General features: G+C 37.5%; 1 protein-coding gene across 1 annotated transcript in view; it reads right to left on the bottom strand.

The window, feature by feature from the left end:
* SCAF4 (SR-related CTD-associated factor 4) overlaps window positions 1-21,472 on the bottom strand; it is a gene marked incomplete at its 5' end in the record, with an annotated part of 25,227 nt that extends 3,755 nt beyond the window's left edge. Inside the window, 10 exons of the mRNA XM_010296118.1 lie at window positions 5,357-5,545; window positions 5,644-5,724; window positions 5,858-6,020; window positions 12,460-12,614; window positions 14,095-14,251; window positions 14,993-15,106; window positions 16,166-16,266; window positions 18,129-18,319; window positions 19,806-19,891; window positions 21,305-21,472. Coding sequence (XP_010294420.1) covers window positions 5,357-5,545; window positions 5,644-5,724; window positions 5,858-6,020; window positions 12,460-12,614; window positions 14,095-14,251; window positions 14,993-15,106; window positions 16,166-16,266; window positions 18,129-18,319; window positions 19,806-19,891; window positions 21,305-21,472 — 1,405 coding nt within the window. The remainder of the gene's footprint in view (window positions 1-5,356; window positions 5,546-5,643; window positions 5,725-5,857; window positions 6,021-12,459; window positions 12,615-14,094; window positions 14,252-14,992; window positions 15,107-16,165; window positions 16,267-18,128; window positions 18,320-19,805; window positions 19,892-21,304) is intronic.
* Window positions 21,473-21,664: the final 192 nt, after the last annotated feature.

The following is a 21,664-nucleotide window of genomic DNA, read 5'->3' as shown; positions in this document are numbered from 1 at the left end:
GAAAGACAGTATGTAAAATTTAAAGTTTGTCAAACTTGAAAAGTACCACCAGAGCTCCTAGAGAAACAATAAAGTGATTTAATGACCATCGCATACCTGTGCAGACGAGTGATGGAATTTATCTGCCCCAGCCTGTATTTTATTCATTTGTTCCTAACTGTAAGCCTTTCTGTAGCAGCTAACCTTGTCTCCTTGCTTATGGTATGAAATACAACCATCCCTTTCACCAGCTGCTTATTCTGCATAACTTGGCCAAGACGTGGCTTTTATTACAAGACATGGCTTTTAATACTGGAGACATAGTCCTCAGACCTAACATGTTACCCTGTTCAAATGTGTAAAAACATAAGATTGCTTTCACAGCTGTTTTATTTGTAACTTTTACCACATAGTAAAAGGTTCTCAGAACTTGCGAAGAGTGTTTACTATGCAGAACGCCAATGCGAGTGTGCTATGAAAACCCATCACCAACCATGAGTGGTGTTTCAGAGATGCAAGAACAATCACACAGTGCCAACAGTTTTGTAATTTCACTTTACTCGCAAGACATAGCCCCAAATAGCTGTCCTGAAGAAGTGTCTTCTGTCCAGAGAGGTCACAGGAGTCATCCTTACTCTGATAAATTAGGTAAAAAGCACAGATTTCTGTGTCACTCTAATTCCATTTATGATTATCTTCTCTTCTGGCTGGACAAATCCCACGTTCCCTTGTGGTTCTTATCAGTGTTACAAATGCTAACATAACCAAGAAGTGTAGCATCTGATTTACTTTTTTTTTGTAAACTGAACTCTGCTCAATAAGTGATTACAGTGTCTCTTATAATCTGTTAAATTACTTCTCAGCCGTGCTGTTAAAAGAAAGCAAGTGGAGGAATGGCATCTTCTGTATCTGACACAGCAATCCTGCTTCAAATACACCTCTTTTGCAAATCTGATGGAAATCTACATGAGAACAAGTCATCAAAAGCATATGGTTCCAGCAGAACAGTCTAAAAGTTTACACGTTAATGCTGATGTTCTGCAACATTTAGCCTGTCACATGAATTCTCCTACTGTTCTCCAGTGGGGAATGCTGCATCTTAAAACTAGAACATTTAATACTACCAGGAAATTCTTGAAAGAGGGACAATGTTGTAAGTCTTGTGCCTTTTTCTGGAGTTCGATACAGAATCCTTTAGACCAGGCCAAGACTGTAAAGAAAGAAGTCTAAACTTAAGAGCCTAAATATCAATTCACAGCTTAAATAACTTGCCATAAATACCAACATTTTTCAGGGTAGTCAACGTCCATCACTGAAGCCAGTAGGAGCTTGCTCCTATCCGTGTAAGATGCTTAAACAAGGATGCAAGACTAAAACCTGCTTTATAAAACATAAACACTGAACTGATCCAGGTCAAGGGAATCAAGGCAAAACTGAATTCCATGAATGGTGCTTGAGAGTTCATATTCCCTTACCTCTGAATTTTTATTTGGTAGTATTATGAAAGCGACATATATATAATTAGCAAACATGCAGTGTTTGTTATGCTTTTAAAATGGGCCATCGCAAGAAATCTGGAAATGCATTAGCTTTACCACTGTTCATATCCTGCATTAATAAAGAGCTCATCCTTCCTGTGAAGGAAGTATCCACTTCATAATATAGTAATACTTGGATGAGCTCAGAGAATATTGTAGTCTGTCTCATAATTTAATACAGATTACAAAGAGACCATGTAGTTACTTAAGAACAAACCAGCAAAGGAGAAAAGAACAGTAACGCGGCATACTTTAACAGGAAACGAATACCAAGTTTGATGAGAACTACAGCATAATTAATCTTTGATAATATGTAATTATCATTGTAGGAATTTTGGTAAAAAGAGCACTAGACCAGAACCTACAAACTGCAATATGATATATTTAATCAAGGTAAGAGATCACAGAATCTGAATACTCAAAACATAGCATCTGCAACAGCAGTTTATTACTGGTCCAAATTACAGCATTTGCTCAACACTAAGAACACGCTGGCAAATCAAAAATGATTTAAAAGCCTGTCACTTTCTGCAATATGCACACGTAAAAGGAGTCTAAAAATATCTGCTCGGCAGATCATGTAAAAAATGACATATGAGCACACACTCACAATACCAGTTACAATCTGGATAACCTTGTTCAGTTTAAGAACAAGAAGCTACAACAGTAGCAAATATCATCAAAGATACAACTAAATCGAAACAACCTGAGGGCAGTTTTTAGAAATAAGCACAAAAAATTCAGACACAATGTCCACAAGGGATCACTCCTCTGAAGCACAAACATGTCTTTGTTGGAAGTGATGAAAGAATTACATTGGAGGAATGAAATTAGTGATGAAACAGAACGTAACTTACATTACTAAGAAAGCATATGAAATCTTACAATAATCAATTTAGAATTACTTTGTAACATATCTTCCACATAAAAACTGAACAGATAGGTAAGCTTCATTTTGAAGTTACAAAAATTAGAAAAGAGCTCCTGCATTTGTACAGATTACATAAGGTGTTCTCAAGCAAGGTTAAGTCTAGATTTTTAAGACAGTCTCTTCAGAGCAATCTTCATTCTTTGAATTCAGCCTGCAGAGTAAGTTCTTCTATCCTGCCCAAATATCCGAAGAACATTTCTTCATTCTTCATGTTACACTACTCAAGCCCCTTCATCCCTATTTCCCCAAGCAGAGTCCTCATGACATACTTCATGATGCTGTCAAACAAATCTTTCTTCCACCTTCTTATCTCAGGTTGGAGAGCCACAGCATGGGAACGTTTAACAAGGAGTTTGAGGACTTTGTGAGAAACCAGTCACACGATCAGTCATCTATTCAAATTGCTAAACCATGCAACTTGTGAACATGAGGTCCTTTAGTCAGAAGCATTTGATTCCCCTTGCCTGCACCTTCCCACGGCTAACTGAGGGTGATGCTGTACCTACTCATTTATTTTGTCCGCTTCACTTGCCTCTGACCTGTACAAGACTGTCAGTCAAACCCTAAGGCTACATTTCAATTGTCAAGCCTGCAAGTTGTTCTGGGCTCTGGGACCAGGATGCATATGTAGATTGCATCTCATGTCCACACACATGGTGAAACCCTGGCACACTCCATTTCCCATGCTTTGATTTCCCTAGGAGTGAAACCTGACACACAGAATGAAAAGGAAGGAATGATGATGCAGCCTGGACAGCTCTAGAACTCAGAGGATGGGGAGGGCAAGACTTCAAGGGACACTTCTTTGCTATCTAGATCAGCATGAGTGGTGGAAAACATCACCTCTTTCATGTTTTTCTTCCAGCCTAAGGAGAGACCAGATCTGGACTCTCACGGGCAGAGCTAAGCTCAAGTAGTAAGTGAATCAAAGTGGTTTTAAGAAGACAGTTTCATTTGTGTTAACTTACTGAAAAGTTTTAAAAGCAAAGACAACCGATATGAATCTTTTCTCTTTAATCATGTAAAATATTGTAACCTGTTTCTTCTAGTTTTCTTGTATCTGGTATCAGATTGTGAACAGTCCGAAACGCCGAAATGTCAGTATGGAAGGATTTTACCTAACTCCTTGATTATAAATGACGACTTCTTGAAATAAGACACTCATCAACATAAAATGCTATTACTTAAGTAAACACAGAGAACTGTAAGCTAGCACTTCAGGATTACTCTGTAAACTCATACATGCAATCTTATAAAACAAAAAACTCTCCTATCCCCTTGTTGGTGAGACTGAACATTGAGAGAAGTCACTCTGACCACATCAACAACTTTATCTGCCTCAACTATTCAGTAAACAAGTAAATAAAAACAAAGGCAAGTTCTTGATCTTTACATTTATCAAATTCAGCTTCCTTGAATGTATAAGAATAAAAAAAGCTACTGTCCAACTACCTAATGTGGGTATGTGATTTACTTCACTCCCATCTTAATTTTGTAAAACCTTTTTCTTATGTGTATAGCGATACAGCAAACTGCAGAGTAACTTAGTGCATTCCAAAGGCTTGGAATAAAAGTTCAAATTATGCCTTACAAGACATAGTACCATGAAACTTCAAAAATCTGGTAATACTGTATTATAATTGCAAAAAGTGTAACTTCTTCATTAAGATGTGAATGTCTTAAATGTATGGCCCAGTAATCCTTATCACTACAAAATTCTCTCAAACCATGGTGTCACTGCAAAATTTTTTTTAAGCTTTTCTCTGTTTGCCAAGCGCCCAAGATAGTCTAAAACAATTAGCTGCTGGTTTTGCCTATCTGCTTTGATAGATTTTTAGAAAGCAGACTGATTTTCAGAGAGAAGCAGCTCTTCACTTCTTGAAAAATGCCTTTTTAAAAGGGTCTTATTTTGGGTTTCCAACACGAAAGACCCAAAAATCACTAGTCACGGCTGGAAAATTTAGCCATCAAATCCAATAGAGAAGTAAGCTCTCAGGAAGACAAATCTTTGGGTTTTTTTCAGTGTATACTGCAAAGTTCTAGGCAGAAACACACTAAAACAAAATTATCTTTTTAATTCCCTCGTTAGGGTCTCATTTAGACTCGTTAGGGTCTCATTTATTTAGGTGCACTCATTTAGAGTGCACCTAAATAAATGTAATCATCTCATTAAAATTTGCAGGAAACAAAGTCTCTCTCGAGTGTATTCTTGACACTGACCCATAAAAGGTCATCCTAAAATATTTATCAGACCTCTGTAACATTAAACAGTATATACTCTTTAAAAATCTGACCAAGTTCAATATCATATCGTGAAAACTAATTTATGTAAGATATCTAAAGTTAGCTTGGTTTTGCTGATCAAAATATCATTTTGTAATGTTTAAATAAGGTAATATTGTTCAAAAGGTTTCAAAACCTATAATACTGCAGAGCTGAATAAAAGCTTTTAAAAAAATTTTTATTAAAATAATTTATTCCATACATAAAAAGTATACCATATTTTCACAGACTTAAAAAATACACTAAAAAAATACTGTTTCTCTGTAAGTTAATCTTACATATGTAATAGTTGAGTTTAAAACGTCGTTCATAAGTCACACAGATGCCTCAATTTGTTAAAAGTAGACAGCATTTCATTCTGTCCTGAATTTGTAACTTAAACGTTACGGCTTTTTTGTTTCTTCAGAAAACAGATCTCCAATAATAAAAAAATAGTTACTGCTCCTTCTGTGCAAAATCAAGCGTCTAAATGTGACTGACAACAGAAGTGCAGAAATGTCTTTCAACAAGTTTATAAAAATCTGCTTTACTTTCCCACGAACTGTAAGTCAGTAGCAAAATAGAAGTCGTATTTTAAATTCAGGGAACAATGAAGTGAGGAATATATATACAAAAATGAACTTACCAAGAAGTGGAATAGCTTGGGTGACAGGAGCAGGTACATTAGTAGGTGCTACAGGAGGTGGAACAGTCCCATATATTTTGGAACTATCGGTAGTTTCAGCATTCCCTCTGGATCCAGAAACCACTGTTGGGATGGGATTTCCTACAGATGAATCTTTTGTAGTGTCTTCATTCACACCAGTTGCCGTTGCTAAGAGACAATGCATTGACATATTAAAAAAAAGTCAGCTTTTCTGCTTGCACGATACCTTCCTTCTACTGCCACTTGCTCAAGATTTAAACACTTACAATTTGGGATGTTTACTGCCGGAGTGTGAGGAACAGATACTGGAGGAGTTATAGGTGGTGGTGGTCCAGGAGGAAGAAAGCCTAGAAAAAAGTATGTATTAACACTGAGTATCACTTTACCAAAATATACTTGTGCAGTTTATATGGCAGATGCTTTTGATTTGCTGTATGGTTAAAAAACAGACTTAATATTCCTAGAAATAAATAACTATACCTGGGGGTAAATGCATTGGGTTGAAACCAGGTCGTAAAAATGGAGGCGGTGGCGGTGGCGGCACTCCAGGAGCAAATCCAGGAGGTGGGATTCCTAAAGGTGCTGTGAAAGCAGGTGGTTGGAGTGCACCAACCACAGGAGGACCTGATGGATGTGGTGGAACCTAAGAAAAAGGGAAAGGGAAAAATGTGTTACCTCCAGACTGAACAGATTACTTGTGGTTCAGCGGTGGACTGCTGTCTTCCGTGCTTTGTCCATCAAAACAAGAAAATCTAAGTTACCTTAAATGACTCTGTAACAAGGTGACTTACATAACCGATCTAATTAGCAGTCAAAGAACAAAGTACCAACATTGATCTTGTTTGCCTTTGTTCTTAAAGAAAAAAGTTATTCTCTGTGGTAAATCAATATTAATGCATGTTGGTATCTCATCTAAATATACCTTTTACACAGTAGCTGGAATCATCCAGCATGATACACTATAATGCACACAACTTTGGAGCAATTAAAAAACCTTTTATTTTTTCTTTTTTGCTACCTAAGTTTGTATATTATGAGTGACTATTGTTTCCTTATTTATTTACTTAATTCTGATTTATATCAAGTTCTGAATGAAAACTGATTTAAATTGGTCCTCAGACTCCTATTTGTGAGCTTACTATAAAAATTACATTAAATGTGTGGGAATCAAAAGGAAAAATGCTTAATCAAAATATGCTCTGCATTTAAAATTGATTTATTAAAGCAAAAGAGAGGTGTGTACTCCAGTGATCGTAACTGACTCACCTCCATGACCATCAAAATTTCAGAACGACTACCCCAGACCCTTCATAACTCATTTTTTATTTCTAGAGTGTCCTGGTTTCAGCCAGGATAGAGTTGGTTTTCTTCACAGAAGCTAGTGTGAGGCTGTGTTTTGGCTGTTGCTAAATAGTCAAGGACAGTCCAGTTTCTCGTGCTGGCCTGCTAGCAAGAAGGCTGAGGGTGCACAGGAAGCTGCGAGGGGACACAGCCAGGACAACTGGCCCAGGCTGGCCAAAAGGATATTCCCTACCATATAACGTCATGGCCAGTACATCAACTGGAGTTAGCCGGGGGGCAGAAATCGCTGCTCGGGGACGGGCTATCGATCGCCAGGTGGTAAGCAATCACTGTACTGGGCATCACTTGTTCTTGTACATTCCTTTGTCGGTATTATTATTGTTGTTACCATTGTTGTTTCCTTCTCTCTTGCTGTCCTATTAAACTGTTTTTATCTCAACCCATGAGTTTTTTCCCAATTCTCTCCCCTGTCCCACTGGGGGAGCGGGAAGTGAGTGAGCGGCTGCATGGTGCTTAGTTGCTGGCTGAGGCTAAACCACGACAAGAGTAAAGAAGGAAAAGCCTTTACTGTTTTATTCTCAGAACTGAAAGAAGTGGCACTAAACCAAAGTAAGCAAAATATTCTCCTTAAACCTGGAGAAGATGCTAAAGCTGCCAAGCACTTGATACCACTTCAAACTTCTGTTCCAAGTTCTTTACCAATGGCTAAGTTAGTGAGCTGAGGCACATTAAAACTTGTACTATTAGAATTTTAAAAACAATTAATTACAATAGGCTTTAATTCATATGGCTTTAATAGAACACCACTTTTTATTTTTAGTTTTAAATTAGTTATTTATTGGTTTGTAGCTAAATGAGCAGGATGTAAGAAACTATGGGATGTGGCTTGAGGAATTACCAGACGTGAGAGAGAACAATGTAAGAAGCTGACAAAAGTTACAGATGGCACCACGAGGGATGCCTGGATTCTGCCGGTCATTAAAGGGGTGTTAATGGGAACAACAGCCGAACTTCAGCAAGAAGCAGAAAGGAGCACTGGGGACCTTCCGGGGACTAGGACCTTGCAAGGCCAAGTGTGCGCAGGTAAGCATGACTAGGAGTACTGCGTAAGGCTAAGACTACCTACATGAACATTAACTTTGAGTAACTCTAGAGGTGTTTCCATTAATCACAGTTAAAGCTCTAAGCAAAGTGCTCCAAAACTACAGTAACCTAATAGTCGTGGTAGGTCTTTTTGTTTTACAGGGCACTCCTTCAAAGAACAAACTTAGAAAATTAGCTAGACATAGCAACATATCTATTGATCGCAGTCATGTTCTGCGAAGCAAGTGTTCACATACAGAGTACGTATATGGCAGAAGGAATTGAAAAGGGGTATCAAGAAGGCAAAAAGAGGGAAAACTTGCTAAGTGCTGTCAGTCCTTAAGTAGTTAAAAGCTGAGAAAACAGTGGATGAAGTGTGCGTACACCATAGTTTCAGAAGGTATAATGAATAGTAAAATATTATGATGGAACCAGAATAGAAGTAACATCAAAGGAAGATGATTTAGATACATATTAGAGGATATTCATACCTAATTATCTGAGCTTAACTGCTGTACTTAATTTTTTCTAAAATGTTAACCCTCTTAATACATACATTAAAACCTTTCCTTTAAGCAGAAAGAAAAAAAGGCAGTAAAAATCTGTGCATAGATGTCACAACATCTGATTTAAAATACAGTTTGAAGGATAAAGTTTCTCTATTAAAGAGATGGAACGAATGGCTAATAAACATTGACAGATAACAAACACAGAGGATTGGTGAACGGCTTCAGAATAAGAGCTAATGAATTCGATAAAACAAAGTAACAAAAATGCTTCTGGGGAGACCATTAATTTAATGGGGAGACAAATATCAGGGAAACCAGGTATTTTACTAGCAACACTGGAAACTGGAATAACTAATCTCTCAATATCCGTAATGCAGACTGACAGGTGCATCTCAATGAACCCAATGAACTCAATGTCTTGGGGTTTGGCCTGTGTCCAGGTACAACTATTTCTTATGGCACACCTCTCAGATTGAGGCTTGAAGGAGTTCACTGGCCCTGTGAACTAAAGGAGCACAGTCTATCTAGAGTGCTCCAAGACAAGTCAATATATACTTAAGCGCACCTGGAGTCTCCAGCAGGAAGACTGCGAAGGAGGAGCCCGCCAGTTTCCATAGGAAGGGTATGGGATGGGTATTGGATCAACACACAACTCCCACATCTAGGAGTTGTGACAGGGAGAAGGAGCATGTGGGATTGAGAAATACATCAGGAAATTTGGGAGGTACACACTCAACTTGGACTTCGGTTTCTGGCTGAAAACCCATTAAATGAAAAGGAGCTTTGGGATGGATTGGGAAACCTAGGGAAAGGGTAGCCACAGAAAACCCGCTGGACTTCAATGTATAACCATGACAAAGCCTGAGCCACGGTTCCCTGTAAAAGTATGGTAGTTTTGGTAGGGGAACACCAAGCTTTGCCAGGAGAACCACCAACCGTCCAAAACCTCATCAATGAACGCGGAACACAAATGCTACCACAAGTGCTATTTACTGAAACTGACTCTCAATAACCAAGAAATAGACTTAAGCTGATCTTGGACACTGCAAAATCACTTGAACACAGACCTACCCTCAGAGCAGACCACTGAAGTGGATTACTCAGACCTGCAGGAGTGGGGCCAGATTCAGCAACAGCTCAGAGATCTGAATCCATAGGCAATAAAAGGGCTCAGTCCAGTGGCACAACACAACAGAAGTATTCCACCTATCTTGACAACAACCCAGGGCCCTGTCTCCAAGAAGAAGCTGTGTGCACTACTGAGGCTAAAGAATCACTTACCTATGCAGGCTATCACTCTTAGAAGGATGTTATCAATTTTAAGTGCCTTACTACATAGAGGTTGCACTCATGTGTCAAGGTGATACTGGCAATAACAGGAGGTCAGTCCGCAGTGAGTTACACCGCCCACAAGTAACGTCCAGCAGAGCAGGGCTACATCCCTATGTGTCCAGCCCACGCAGGGGGTTAGCACAGAAGGCCCAAGCAGGGTCTACCAAAGAAAGGAGTAATGCAACTCCTTCCCATCCTACCTTTAAGTGTGGGATTGTAAGGGTTGTGGGCAGATCACAAAGCTGCTGTCTAGGCCCTGGCCTGAAGTTAAGCTTCATGAGAAAGGGCATTAAGGGCATTATGGGCAAGAGAAGCTATTGGACACAACAGGAGAAACTGCCAGACATGACAGATAACAACAGGAGAAGCTGACAAGTTACAGATAGTGGCATAAGGGATGGCTGGATGTTGCAGGTGGTTAACAGCATGCTTCATGAACAATAGCCAAACTTCACAGACAACACAGAAAGGAGCAGTGGGGATCTTATGGGGACAAGGACCTTCCTTGCGAAGCCAACAGTGCATAAGTAACCATATCCAGGAATACCATACAATGACAACATTACTTAGGTAATCGTATCATAAATGGCAAATCTGGGTAGGGATGAAGCAAAACTGTGACTGACATGGAAAAAAATAACTAGGGAGGAGTTTTTTACTTGGGAGGACACTGGAGTGGAGAAAGGGAGGAGAAAGCACAACAAAAAGGAATGACAAGAAGCGAGAGAAGGGAGAGTCAGTTATAGAAATCATGCAAAGCTTGTTTGGGGTTATCTGTCAGGTGACCCTATGCTTCATCACCACAGCCTGCATCAGGACAATGTATAAAGCCTCTTCTGACATACCACACACATCAAACCTGCTTCTCCAGTCAGAGGGACCAGGGTGGGCAGGGTGCTTCCCACAGCTAACAGGGGAGCAGCCAGCAACGTGGCATCACTGTACTGATGCCCGTTCCAGGCTGGACAGCATTAGCAGCTACCCAGCACTCATAACCACCTCCCCACCTCTTACAGGTCTGAACACTGAAGTCAAATACAAATGAAAGGAGTTCTGCTTGTGTCAGAGGACAAAAACACATCGGCTAATGAAAATGCAACGGTACTTTACAAAGTTATTTAAATAAAAGAAGTGGAATATAATGAGCTTTCTCCTTTAGGTATTAGGTCACATTTACATATTACAAAACATGTTACTTTTACTACTAACACCACTAACATCATCACAGCTGAACTTAATTTGTAAGTTTGTAAGAACTACTTACAAATTATTAAACTATTGTAATTTTATGACCAGAGAAGACAACTGAATTGGTCAAGTATAAGACAGCATTAAGAAGTTTATAGCGAAACCAAAGATGAAGACTAAATACAGTTCTCTGATCCTGGCCTGAATTTGTGAAGACAGAAATTTCTTTGCCATAGCAAAAAAACCTGAAGCTGATGAAGCTGAGACAAGCAATCAGCACACCCAATATATTCTGAAACTGGTTGTCTTTTTCTTTACACTGTCTTTTTCAGCATGGATTTAAGGAAAACAAACAAAATCACTACTATTTAATACAGTTACTAACTACAAAAACTCTCTGAAATTAGAAATTTTACTTACATGTTCATATACTAATACTACTTTACAGCATTTCAGGAATTCTGTGTTGAAACACCACAAAATTCAACATACTATGTTCTCAAATCACATAAATTCTAAGTCTTCAAATAATTTGAATTTTTGATCTTTTCTGAGTGTCTGCCATACTGTAATTCATAAATCACATTTTCTCAAGATGTACAATAGTTTTATTCACACGTCCTCCCATCTGGGAGAAGGTATACTACTATTTTAACAGCAACAAGAAAGAAACTATAGAAGTAGTACTGCGTCTGTCAATAAGTAATGCTAAAGAAATACAGATAATAAAACACTGGAGGGAGTAACTATTATTATATGCTACTTAAACTAATGGTAAAAATTCAGTGTTCTTTTAGCGAATGAACGTACATCACCACCTTTGACTAAAGAACCATTATAACAACAGAGGATGAAAATTTTTATATTAAATTCCCAAAGGCTGTTCAAAGAGATATGAACTAACATGAAAGCAATGTGCATATTTTAAAAGGTATATAGCTTATTTAAGCCAACAGTGAGGAAAATTAATTAGGAAAACAGAAAAAGAAAAGCAATCATAAATCTGTGAGGATGCAATTCAGGCCATTAGTCAAAAGAATCTACTGCAATACTTTATCCGGGACTGAGAGAACAGATATTAGAAGTATAGTCCTACAATACTTCAAATAAAGATCTGGCAGACACACATGCACTCTGTTTACATTAGCAGTAGAGTCACAAAGAGGTTTTGGAGCAAATCCTCCATCGTTCCTACTAACCATGGGCTCATAACTCAGTTCCCAGGGCTGTTCTGGTACATGCAAACTACATCCTTTTTCAGGGAAATTGAACCGGATGCTCTGCTCCTGCGGGGTGCAAAACATGCTCCTAACCCTAATAGGTTTGGTTTTTTTTCCCAAGTCTTCCATTGCCACTGTGACTTAGCAGAAAAAGAATGTTCTTCTATGAGACTATATTGCTTTTTTACGTGAAGCAGCTCAAATAGTGGATTTCAGGTGCGTACTCGATTTATGGCACAGGAAAGTTATCATCATAAATTGACAGCATAGCCAGTTGCACAGGAGCATTTTTAACCAGGGACAACAACATGACACACATACACAAAATCAACTAGTTACCGTTCATTGTATTTCCTCCCTCTTTTTAACTTATGTATTGCCATACTGAATTATTATTTAAAATAAGTTTTTGTTTAGATATCCAGAGCAAATGAGAAGCAACTCTCACCTGTGGAGGAGGTACTGTTATTGGTGCAGGCATGGGAACAGGAATTGGAACAGGTAAAGCTTTAGGTATAGGTGACACTGGTTCATTATGTGTAGCTTCTGCACCTCCATTTTGAGCTACTTCATTTTCAGACTTCTTGGGAATCCCCTTCCACTCTATAAAAAAAGAAACCCCAAACATACATGTATCTGCTCAGTAGAAGCGGACAAAGTAGTCAAGTACTGCCATGTAAAACTACCACGCTTTCTGATGTTTAAGAAAATGACATAACTGAAAATACTCAGATGAGAAAAATACCAAATTACTTCAAACACAGTACAGCAAACCACTGAAACATAGCAAGAAAATCTATTCCTTTCATTAGTCATTTAACAATCTTTTGCACCGACAGCATTTATACATGCCCAGGACTCTGAAACACATTATCTGTAACAAAAACAGTAAGGCTCTTTTGGAACAAGCTTTCAATAGATTCATTCCATTGCTCTCGAGTGAGCAAGCAAGTAAGCAGCAGCTTTTTCACTAATTTGAGAATTCATTTCTGAAAAAACAATATTTTCAAGTCTTGAACAAGCAAAAGGAGAATACAACAATAAAGAATTGCAGCAAAATAAGAGAAACATCAAATATAGCTTTAAACTCATTTTACAGAAGAGCTACAGATCCTACTGTTCGTCAGAACTTTCTGGGAAATGGCAGCTAAACAGAAAAAAAGATCAGTGAAGAGGCATTATGGGAAAGAGAAAAGCACTGAGAAGACTGGAACACAATGAGGTTATGTTTTTCATTGGTTAGACTTTCATTTAAAATACACACTCAACTTATTTTTTGTGTATTTGCCATGAAGAGATGCTACTATTTAGAATAGCCACCACCTAATGAGGGTAAATTGGACAGAATGACAAAACCCTGAAATAATGGTTCAGTAACTGGACAGCACACCACACAGTGGTGAAAAACAACACAGTAGTCTAGAGTACCTATTCAAAGAACTTGAGGCAATTTCAATTTTTAAGTACTGCATTCGTTTAATATTACTTCTAAAATAGCAACAGCCAGCACACTAGTGACTCTATATTGATTTGAAGCCTGTGATTGATTTGAAGCTGCTGATTACAACAGGTGTCATTTTCTTAATACAACCATAGAAAGGCTTCTATTTATTCTAGATATTCTATTTATTCTTCTAGACGTTTTCACTGTTTACATACGAAATAACAAGGTCATTATAAATACAAGACCTGCTAAAGGAACTGAAAATGTCACAAGTGTGAAAACTACAGGCACTTTGTTTAGAAAATATAAAGTTGCCATCAGCTCAGTTGCTACTCCAAAGGCAGGCTCCTTTGCTAGGGGTGCCTCACACAAACCAGGTTGGGGGAACCGAGTTGGCTCTGGGACTAACAAGCACAAGACACTCGCACCGTGCGTTACCATCAAGGGCAAAGGCCAGGGCAGCTGACAGGGCAGCTGCTATCCATGTGCATTTTTAGCCCAGCCTCTAGTAACACAGCCGCACAACTCGTGATGTGGGACTGTCGTTAACTGAGGACATGGAAGTCAGCCATGCCAACTTCAGTACCAGCACAAAGGACATTTTTTTAAAAAGCATTTACAGATGTAGCAATACTTTACCTGGACTAAGAGTTTCGTTGTCCAACATTCCTCCTTCACAGAAACTTTCAAGATCTTCAGGTTTCACTTTGTCCCATGGTATGTAAGTAACACCTAATTCTACGTCCCAATACTGTTTGTAGTCTGGCTTTATTCCTTTATTCAAAGCCCATGCAATCTTGTGGGGACAAAAAAAAATACATGTAGTAAGTAAAATGTTTCATTTTAATGGATTTAATATTTAGTTCTCACAAAGCAGCATTACCATTTGAGACTAAAAAGCAGAATAATACTCTAATTGAAAGAGCAGGAAAAATAGGTTAGTTACAGAACTCCGAAATAAGAGGGGGTTTTAAAGCAGACTTAGTTCTTATTTCTTGGCTTGACCTTTGCACACAATTTGTAAAAATGTGTAAAGGCAGCTTCTTCAAATGTTCCCCAGTCACTAAGATTATTTCTATTTCTCTTCAGAGGACAGTGTCACACTCCAAATGATGTTCTACAAGAGGAAGAACTTCACAAATTAATGCATTCTTCCTTATTTATTAGTACTCGCTGTATCTCTCTCTTGCTATATATATCTCTCTCATATATAATTAAACTCAGTTATAAGACAAATAACCAGCAACAAGAAAAATATAATTACAATCCACTGTAATGACTAGAGGACACCATTTTTGTTGGTTAAATAGACAATTACTGGCAAACTTTGAAGGAAAGTGATGCAAGTTCCACTAGTCACATTACAGAACATGAATAACACTTCTCAAGAAAAAAAAAGTGGTCCATTGACATAAATTTACAGAATACCATATCCAGAACACATAAAATCTATAATACCCAAAAGTCTAGAATAGATTAAAAAGGATTACAGTAATTACAGTAACTTTAGAATAGCTTGATGTTTTCTCAGAAGTACCTTTATAGATTTCTGATTGACTTTGAAGTTTCCTCGGCTCAGTTTTTGTAGGGCACGGTAAGCATCTTGTCTGTGAACCATTACAATATAGGCACATCCTCTAGGTGGTATCATCTGTTTGTATTTTAAGAAAAAAAAAAATTGGTTTTGCTAGCACATTAACAAAGTAATGAAAAACACACAAGTGTTCAGTTACAGTAAGCTGGCACATCAGCAAGGTGTTTCAAAAAGGACTATGCAAGTATGAAAGAGACTGTTAGTTTATTGAGGCTAAAATAGCCAGTATCTTCTGGAAATACAAATTTCTGTTGAATTAAAAGCAACTTCTTATGTGGAAAGTTTTAAATTCTATTCTGTGTGAGAATATGGATGACTGTTGTATATTTAATCCTTTAAAACTGTTAAACAGTGGTGTTCATGCAAATGCTGTGGTCTGGCAACTAGTTACTTTGTTGGAAGAAACAAGACACTCTAATACCCCAGTTTATTCGATATACCACAAGCTGCCAGCTGCACCTCCACATTCAGTTTCATCTGCAGCTTTGTAATAATTTTTATTATTTGTAATGCGTTTGAGAAAAAACTTCATGTGGTTTTATAAAATTTGAGAATAGGAAAAAAATTAGTCACTTCTTTTTTGTTTGTTTGTTTAAATGAAATTTTATAGCTACCAGAATAGCTATAATTTATATATAGAAATATCCTTAAATACAGCAAAGCATAACAATAGTTCTCCATGTTTATGACTACAATGACAGAAGAGAAACAAGTAAAAGAAAGAAGACGACCAGCTGGGAGTCCAGATTTCTATCAAACACAATGGAGCTGACAAGGAACTCAGTAGCACAGTAATTCTGTAACCATCTCCTCAATAGCCCTTTCTCATTCATTCCTCTCAAGAGAAAGCATGATTTTTACGAAAATAAAATTATAATCTTCTGTATTACACCCAAGAGTATTTTTGCATTGCAAGAAACTAAAGTAACTGCCTTCTTGTTTTTCTGCAATGGCCAAATGAATTGAGTTTACACGTTGGAAAACACAACCATATAGGAAATGGGAGCTCTTGACTCTTTGAATGTACCAAAAATAAAGCTGTCTTTAAACAGTCTGAAAAGACTTTTTGTAACCAAGGCATATCAAAGTAGCTTACACTGCACCATTCATACTTACATTTATTGATTCAATTGGGCCAAATTCCTCCAAAAGACTTCCAACATCCTGTTGAGTTGTCCTTTTGTCAAGTTGTCCTACCCAAAGTGTAGTACTACAAACTACAATCAAAGAGTTAACACAGATTGTAAGAGCACTGGCAAATATACATTTCACAAGCCAGAATGTCAAAATAGTGATTTTAAAATAGTTATTCAAATGAAAAAGCCAGCTAATATTAAAATGTGTATTTTAATCTTTAGGAGTGTTTCACAGAAACCTCTTTTTCTTGCCTGCCTGGAGCTGCGTTAACAGTTCACAGCAATTACATCAGAACCACTGTTCAAAGGCACTCACTAAGAAGCTCTCTAGTGAGCTAATATTGAAGTGACCTGCAAGTTCTGATCTGCAAATCACCATAAAAAGGAAAAATATAATTTGCTGATAACAGTGCTCTGTGAAATATCCCAACACATACAGTGGATATTTCACAGCAAGGTAACTCATTCTGCTTAGTATGAAACCTAAGCTACGGGCCACCATCGCATGTTATGGATGGTACTTACCGGCAAGAGGATAATTAATTAGACTCTTTATGGTGATACACCCACTACTAGCAAGATTTTCCACCAGAATATGGTGACAATTCAACTACAATGAGCAACCAAACTTTTGACCTCTTTAGTGACCTATTCAATGCAATTTCTTTTTATGATTTTCTTTCAGGAAAGAGTAAGCAACATGCTTATCTCACTTCGCGCTTCAAGGTAATAAAACAGCAGATGAGCTCAAAGTACCACATTTGCTAAAGACTGCTATAGCAAACATTTAACACTCATCTATGTTCTCCCCATTAAGCGATATGAAACTGCAAACATCTATAAAAATAATAAATAATAAAATAATTATAAAAAAGCATTATGTGGCAGAATCCGCAAGAGATGTTGGCAAAAGTATATATTACACGACTGCCAGCAAGCTTTTAATGAACAGCTACCAAGTCTTTGCAGTTCTTTTAAACTAATGGTATTATCATTCACAAGGTTTTGGCTAGTTAAAACTCTTCAGTTTTTGTCCCCCTTACATAAAAAAGTATGTTCTCATTTTACTTGATGACTCCAGAGAAGATTCCACACTCCCCAGGAATATTCAGAAGACAACTACTGCATTTTGCCTATAAACATAGGCAAATTCAGGATTATTCCAGCAATCCGAACTGTGTGTTTTCCAGGTCAAAGCTCCCCTCCAGGTTTGACACATACACACAACATTGAATCATTAGAAAAAATTGTAATAGTGTGCTCAACTTCTTCTTGCTCAACCTGCTTTACCTTATATGTCTCGAAGGAAGGAAAAGAAAAACATAGTGTTTCAAATTTTCTTTTCCCTCATTTTACAGCCAAAATATTTCTGACTTGAAGATATTCTAAAAATGCCAAATTGTCCACTATGAGTAAAGGAAGTACAGGGATGTATGGTGAATTTAAATCTTACCAGTTTACAACAATTCAGAAAAGAAATCACAGTACAGTTTACTTTTATTCTGTTTGGATGAAGTCTTGGAACCCATGTCAAATAGCATTAAACCCAAGAAAAGGGAACAAAAAATATTACAAAAATAACACACATCAGATTAAGAGTTGTCTTCTGGATATCCTGAGCACATATATACTGAAGGTAAGTGGACTTGCCAACATTAAATTAAGGAAAAAAAAAACATCTAATAGATAAAAGAAGTGTATTTCTTTGACATTTACGGTTTTTCTAAATTATCCATTTGTCGTCTTAGTATTCCATTTTACGTCGGCGTAGTATCTACTGTAGTATCTTCAACTTCACAGAATTCTAAAATTCATTACAGAAAATGCTGGGCACAGACAAAAAAAATTACATCTATTAAGCAGGAAGACGTTGAGCATATGAAAAATGGTATTACAAGAATTTGCAGAGTTACATCAACAATAAAGAAAAGGAATAAACTTACCACTAACAGTTTCTGACTTGATCTGAGGAAGGCCTTTTGACCTGCGTTCTCTCTCCCTCTCACGTTCACGTCTTTCTTGTGATCGAGACTTAGGAGAGTGTCGGCGTCTATCCCTGGACCGAGATCGAGATCGACGATGACGTGACCTTCGAGATCGGGAGCCAGATCTTGAACGTCTCCTTTTAGGTGACCTAGTTTAAACCACCAACCATTTATGTTCAATCTTTCTGACCCAGACATTCACAGCTAGATAACTATTTCAGATAGCTATTTAAATAATCAGACAAGAGGTCAGTCAATAAAAAAAATTAAACAAATCCAAGTTCATCCACATGCATTTAGAACTAGATTATTACAGTATCTTACTAATTCACTCCAACTGAACAGTTGTATTATTTTTCCATTTATTATCTTCTATTAATTTTGTATTGAAGTTGACTATCAAAACTATGTCCACGTTAACATAGAAAACAAAATTACATCTGCTTAAATGAGGAAAACGTTTATTGCTTTTATAAAAGAAGGTCTAAAAAAAAGATATTAAAAATAAATTCTGCCAGTGAAATTGTATTTTACATCATGTTCAAGTGCTAAAACACTCAAGGTCTGGGAGACAGAGTAAACCTTCAAAGAAGTCATATGAAACTTGACAAAGGAGCAGACTTGTAACTAAGCAGATAGCTTTGCTTTAATACTGGAGCCGGATTTGTTAGGTCAGCTGAGACATGAAATACTGCCTCTGTGACAGGCAAAGTCCCATGGTACACTGCATCACAGATTTCTTTGTAAGAAAAGTGTCTTTAGAGCACAGACAAAATTGAACTATCATGTTCTGCTTCCCTAAAATTTACTCAGCATTGACAGGCATGGAAGTTACTCTATACAAATAAAACAGAACTGTAGAGATACCCAATTTTCCTTAGAAGGTAGATGACTCTCAGAGGTTCACAAGTCTTAAGCATCACTAACCTGTTTCTCATTACCACTGCACTGGAGTACATATAACATTTAGCTGTATTTATACACAACTCTCCTCAGAAGTAACAGATTGAAAGGGTCTCTTTTCCCCTCTCTTCCAGAAGGGGAATTCAAATAAAGCCCTTGACAGTTTTGACTCTACCAAGAAATTTCACTAGTGTTGTCCATACAGAGAATAACACACAGAAATTTCGTGTAATTAATCCTTAGATTAAATTGAAGCAGATTCTTTTGCTAAATTTGTCTTTTGGCATTTAGTCATAGAATCCAACTTGTACAGCACAACTGGCACTTACAAGAAACTATCTCAAAAGAAGGGTGCCCTGCTCAGCATACAAGAAGTCAACTCAAAATACAGTTAACAGGACTATGTCCTAAAGCATTGAAAAAGAACTCCACCCATAGTTCAAGGAGTTAGCTCACCTCTCAGCTACTTACTGTCATCTCAGTTAGAAGTTACCACCCCCACAGTAGATTTGGCAGCACAGCACCAGATTCCCTGAGCTCCAGATAATCAGCGTAACTCTCCTCAGTACCCGTATAGAATTAGTAAAGTGTTCTGGACATGAGTAAAGTCTTTAGTCTTTACTTTTCACTAATTAGTAAAGTCTTTGGACATGACACATTTAAGTTCCTTATGTTAAAACTCAATACTTGATATAATATATACTGTGACTGAAAGAACTTTCACTAATTTACCTTGATGCAGATCTAGATCTTGACTTTCTGCTGTCAGAAACATGCCGTTTTCCCTCTTGAATAGGTGGCTGTTCCACTTCCATATCCTAAAATATTACGTTGACTGGTGTTACAGGTGAGTAGCGGAAGCATTTTATTTCATTTTATGCCTAGACTACATTACGTGACATATGTGAAATTAAAATGTAATGCAACTCTCCTCAGAAGCTTCACCACTACTTCTGTAGCCACTAATAGGGAGACAGTCCAGTACTAAATGAACTTAATACAACCACTGCAAAAATGTAATAAAAATAATTTACACAAAATTCTCATTTTCAATTTGCAAATTATTGTTTTTCCACATTTTAGTCAATTTCAGCATCACATGTATGATTATATTCCTTAAAAGTCAGTCAGTGGATCTTGCTCTGTCATCAAAATCACAGGCAAAGAAAGGTGTACTAGAAAATCTTTCTCCAAGATGTTATAGTAAACTAATTTAAGCCACATATATAAGCAAATTACAAGACAACAAATTTGAAGAATGAAGCAGTAAGTCATCAAAACAATACATAAAATGCAAGAACCTGCTTAAAAAAAACAAAGTTCATCACAGCTCCTCCTTCCTACCCCAAATCCTCTACAACTTCCCGCTCCAGAACATACTGTGTCTGGCCTAAACTTTAAATAGTCTTCATGATGTGACCCTGGCAGGGAACATCCAAACAAGCAATCTCATAGAATGCACTGATTCAACAAAATTCAAGACTAAAAAACTAATTGCGGATACTCTTGGTAATTGTCCCTTTATTCCAAGTGAAAAGCAAGAACTTATTTCTAGAATCTGTGATATCACAGGTCACCACATAAAGACAGCTTGGTACTATCGCTACTTCTCATTTTAGGATTTCCTTTCCTTCAAACAGCAGAGGCAAATAAAGTAAACTTTTTTTTTTTTTTAAAACAGGCTCATAAATAGACTTGCTTTTTGATTTCTTCTTAATAGCAGCCAGTTACCAAACCAACAATATCCTCCAGAATCTTAGGAATAAGAAAGAGGTGTTTACATACAGCTGGATTTTTTAAAACTTTCACAGACTTCTAGGCCCACTATATTAGCGATCTACCAGGCCCTTAAAAATTAACTTTTCCAGATAGTTTCACTGCAGAATGAGATTGCATTGTTAGAATTCCATGGAACAAAATATTCCTGAAGCATGATGGGGACAGGAAAGGGAGGACACAGGAAAGTGAGAAGTGGAAAGACAAAATGCAATCCAAAGTCTTTCACAAAAGGAGGCATAAAGCACACATATACTGGTTTTGCTAGGCTTCTGAAATACCAAACTTGTCATGTAGCACAGCAGCTATCCAACTTCCTCTCAGATGAGCTACCCTCACAGCTGTCTCTGTCCATGGTTATCATGAAATTTCCTCTCCTGAACAAACTATACACATTTGAGAAAGACATGTATTAGAGCATTTAAGTTAATTTGTTTACTGTAAGGTGTCCTCACCTGCTGATGTGGTTTTTGCATGTGTGATTCACTCTGTACTGGAAAAGGAGGCTGGTAAGTTTGCTGCACAGGTGCTGTTGGTGGAATCACAGGCTGAGCCATGGGTGGAAACTGTGGGGTAGGCAGAAGACCAAAACCTGGCATTTGCCCATTAGGAGGAAGCGGAACCTTTGCAGAAGAAAAAAACCAAAAACTTCCAGTTCAGACAAAAATTACGTTAGTTTTCCCAGTTTGCTAAAGTAAAATTGTATCTCTGCTCCAAAGTCACAATAAAAGACCAGAAGCCCAAGAAAGATGAAGTAGGCCAAGCATTTAGGTGTATAAAATAAAAATTTTCACAGAATCACAGAATCACAGAAA

The sequence above is a fragment of the Phaethon lepturus genome, unplaced genomic scaffold, assembly GCF_000687285.1.
Source record: "Phaethon lepturus isolate BGI_N335 unplaced genomic scaffold, ASM68728v1 scaffold56861, whole genome shotgun sequence".
NCBI lineage: Eukaryota > Metazoa > Chordata > Aves > Phaethontiformes > Phaethontidae > Phaethon > Phaethon lepturus.
This window is presented reverse-complemented; position numbering and strand designations above follow the sequence as displayed.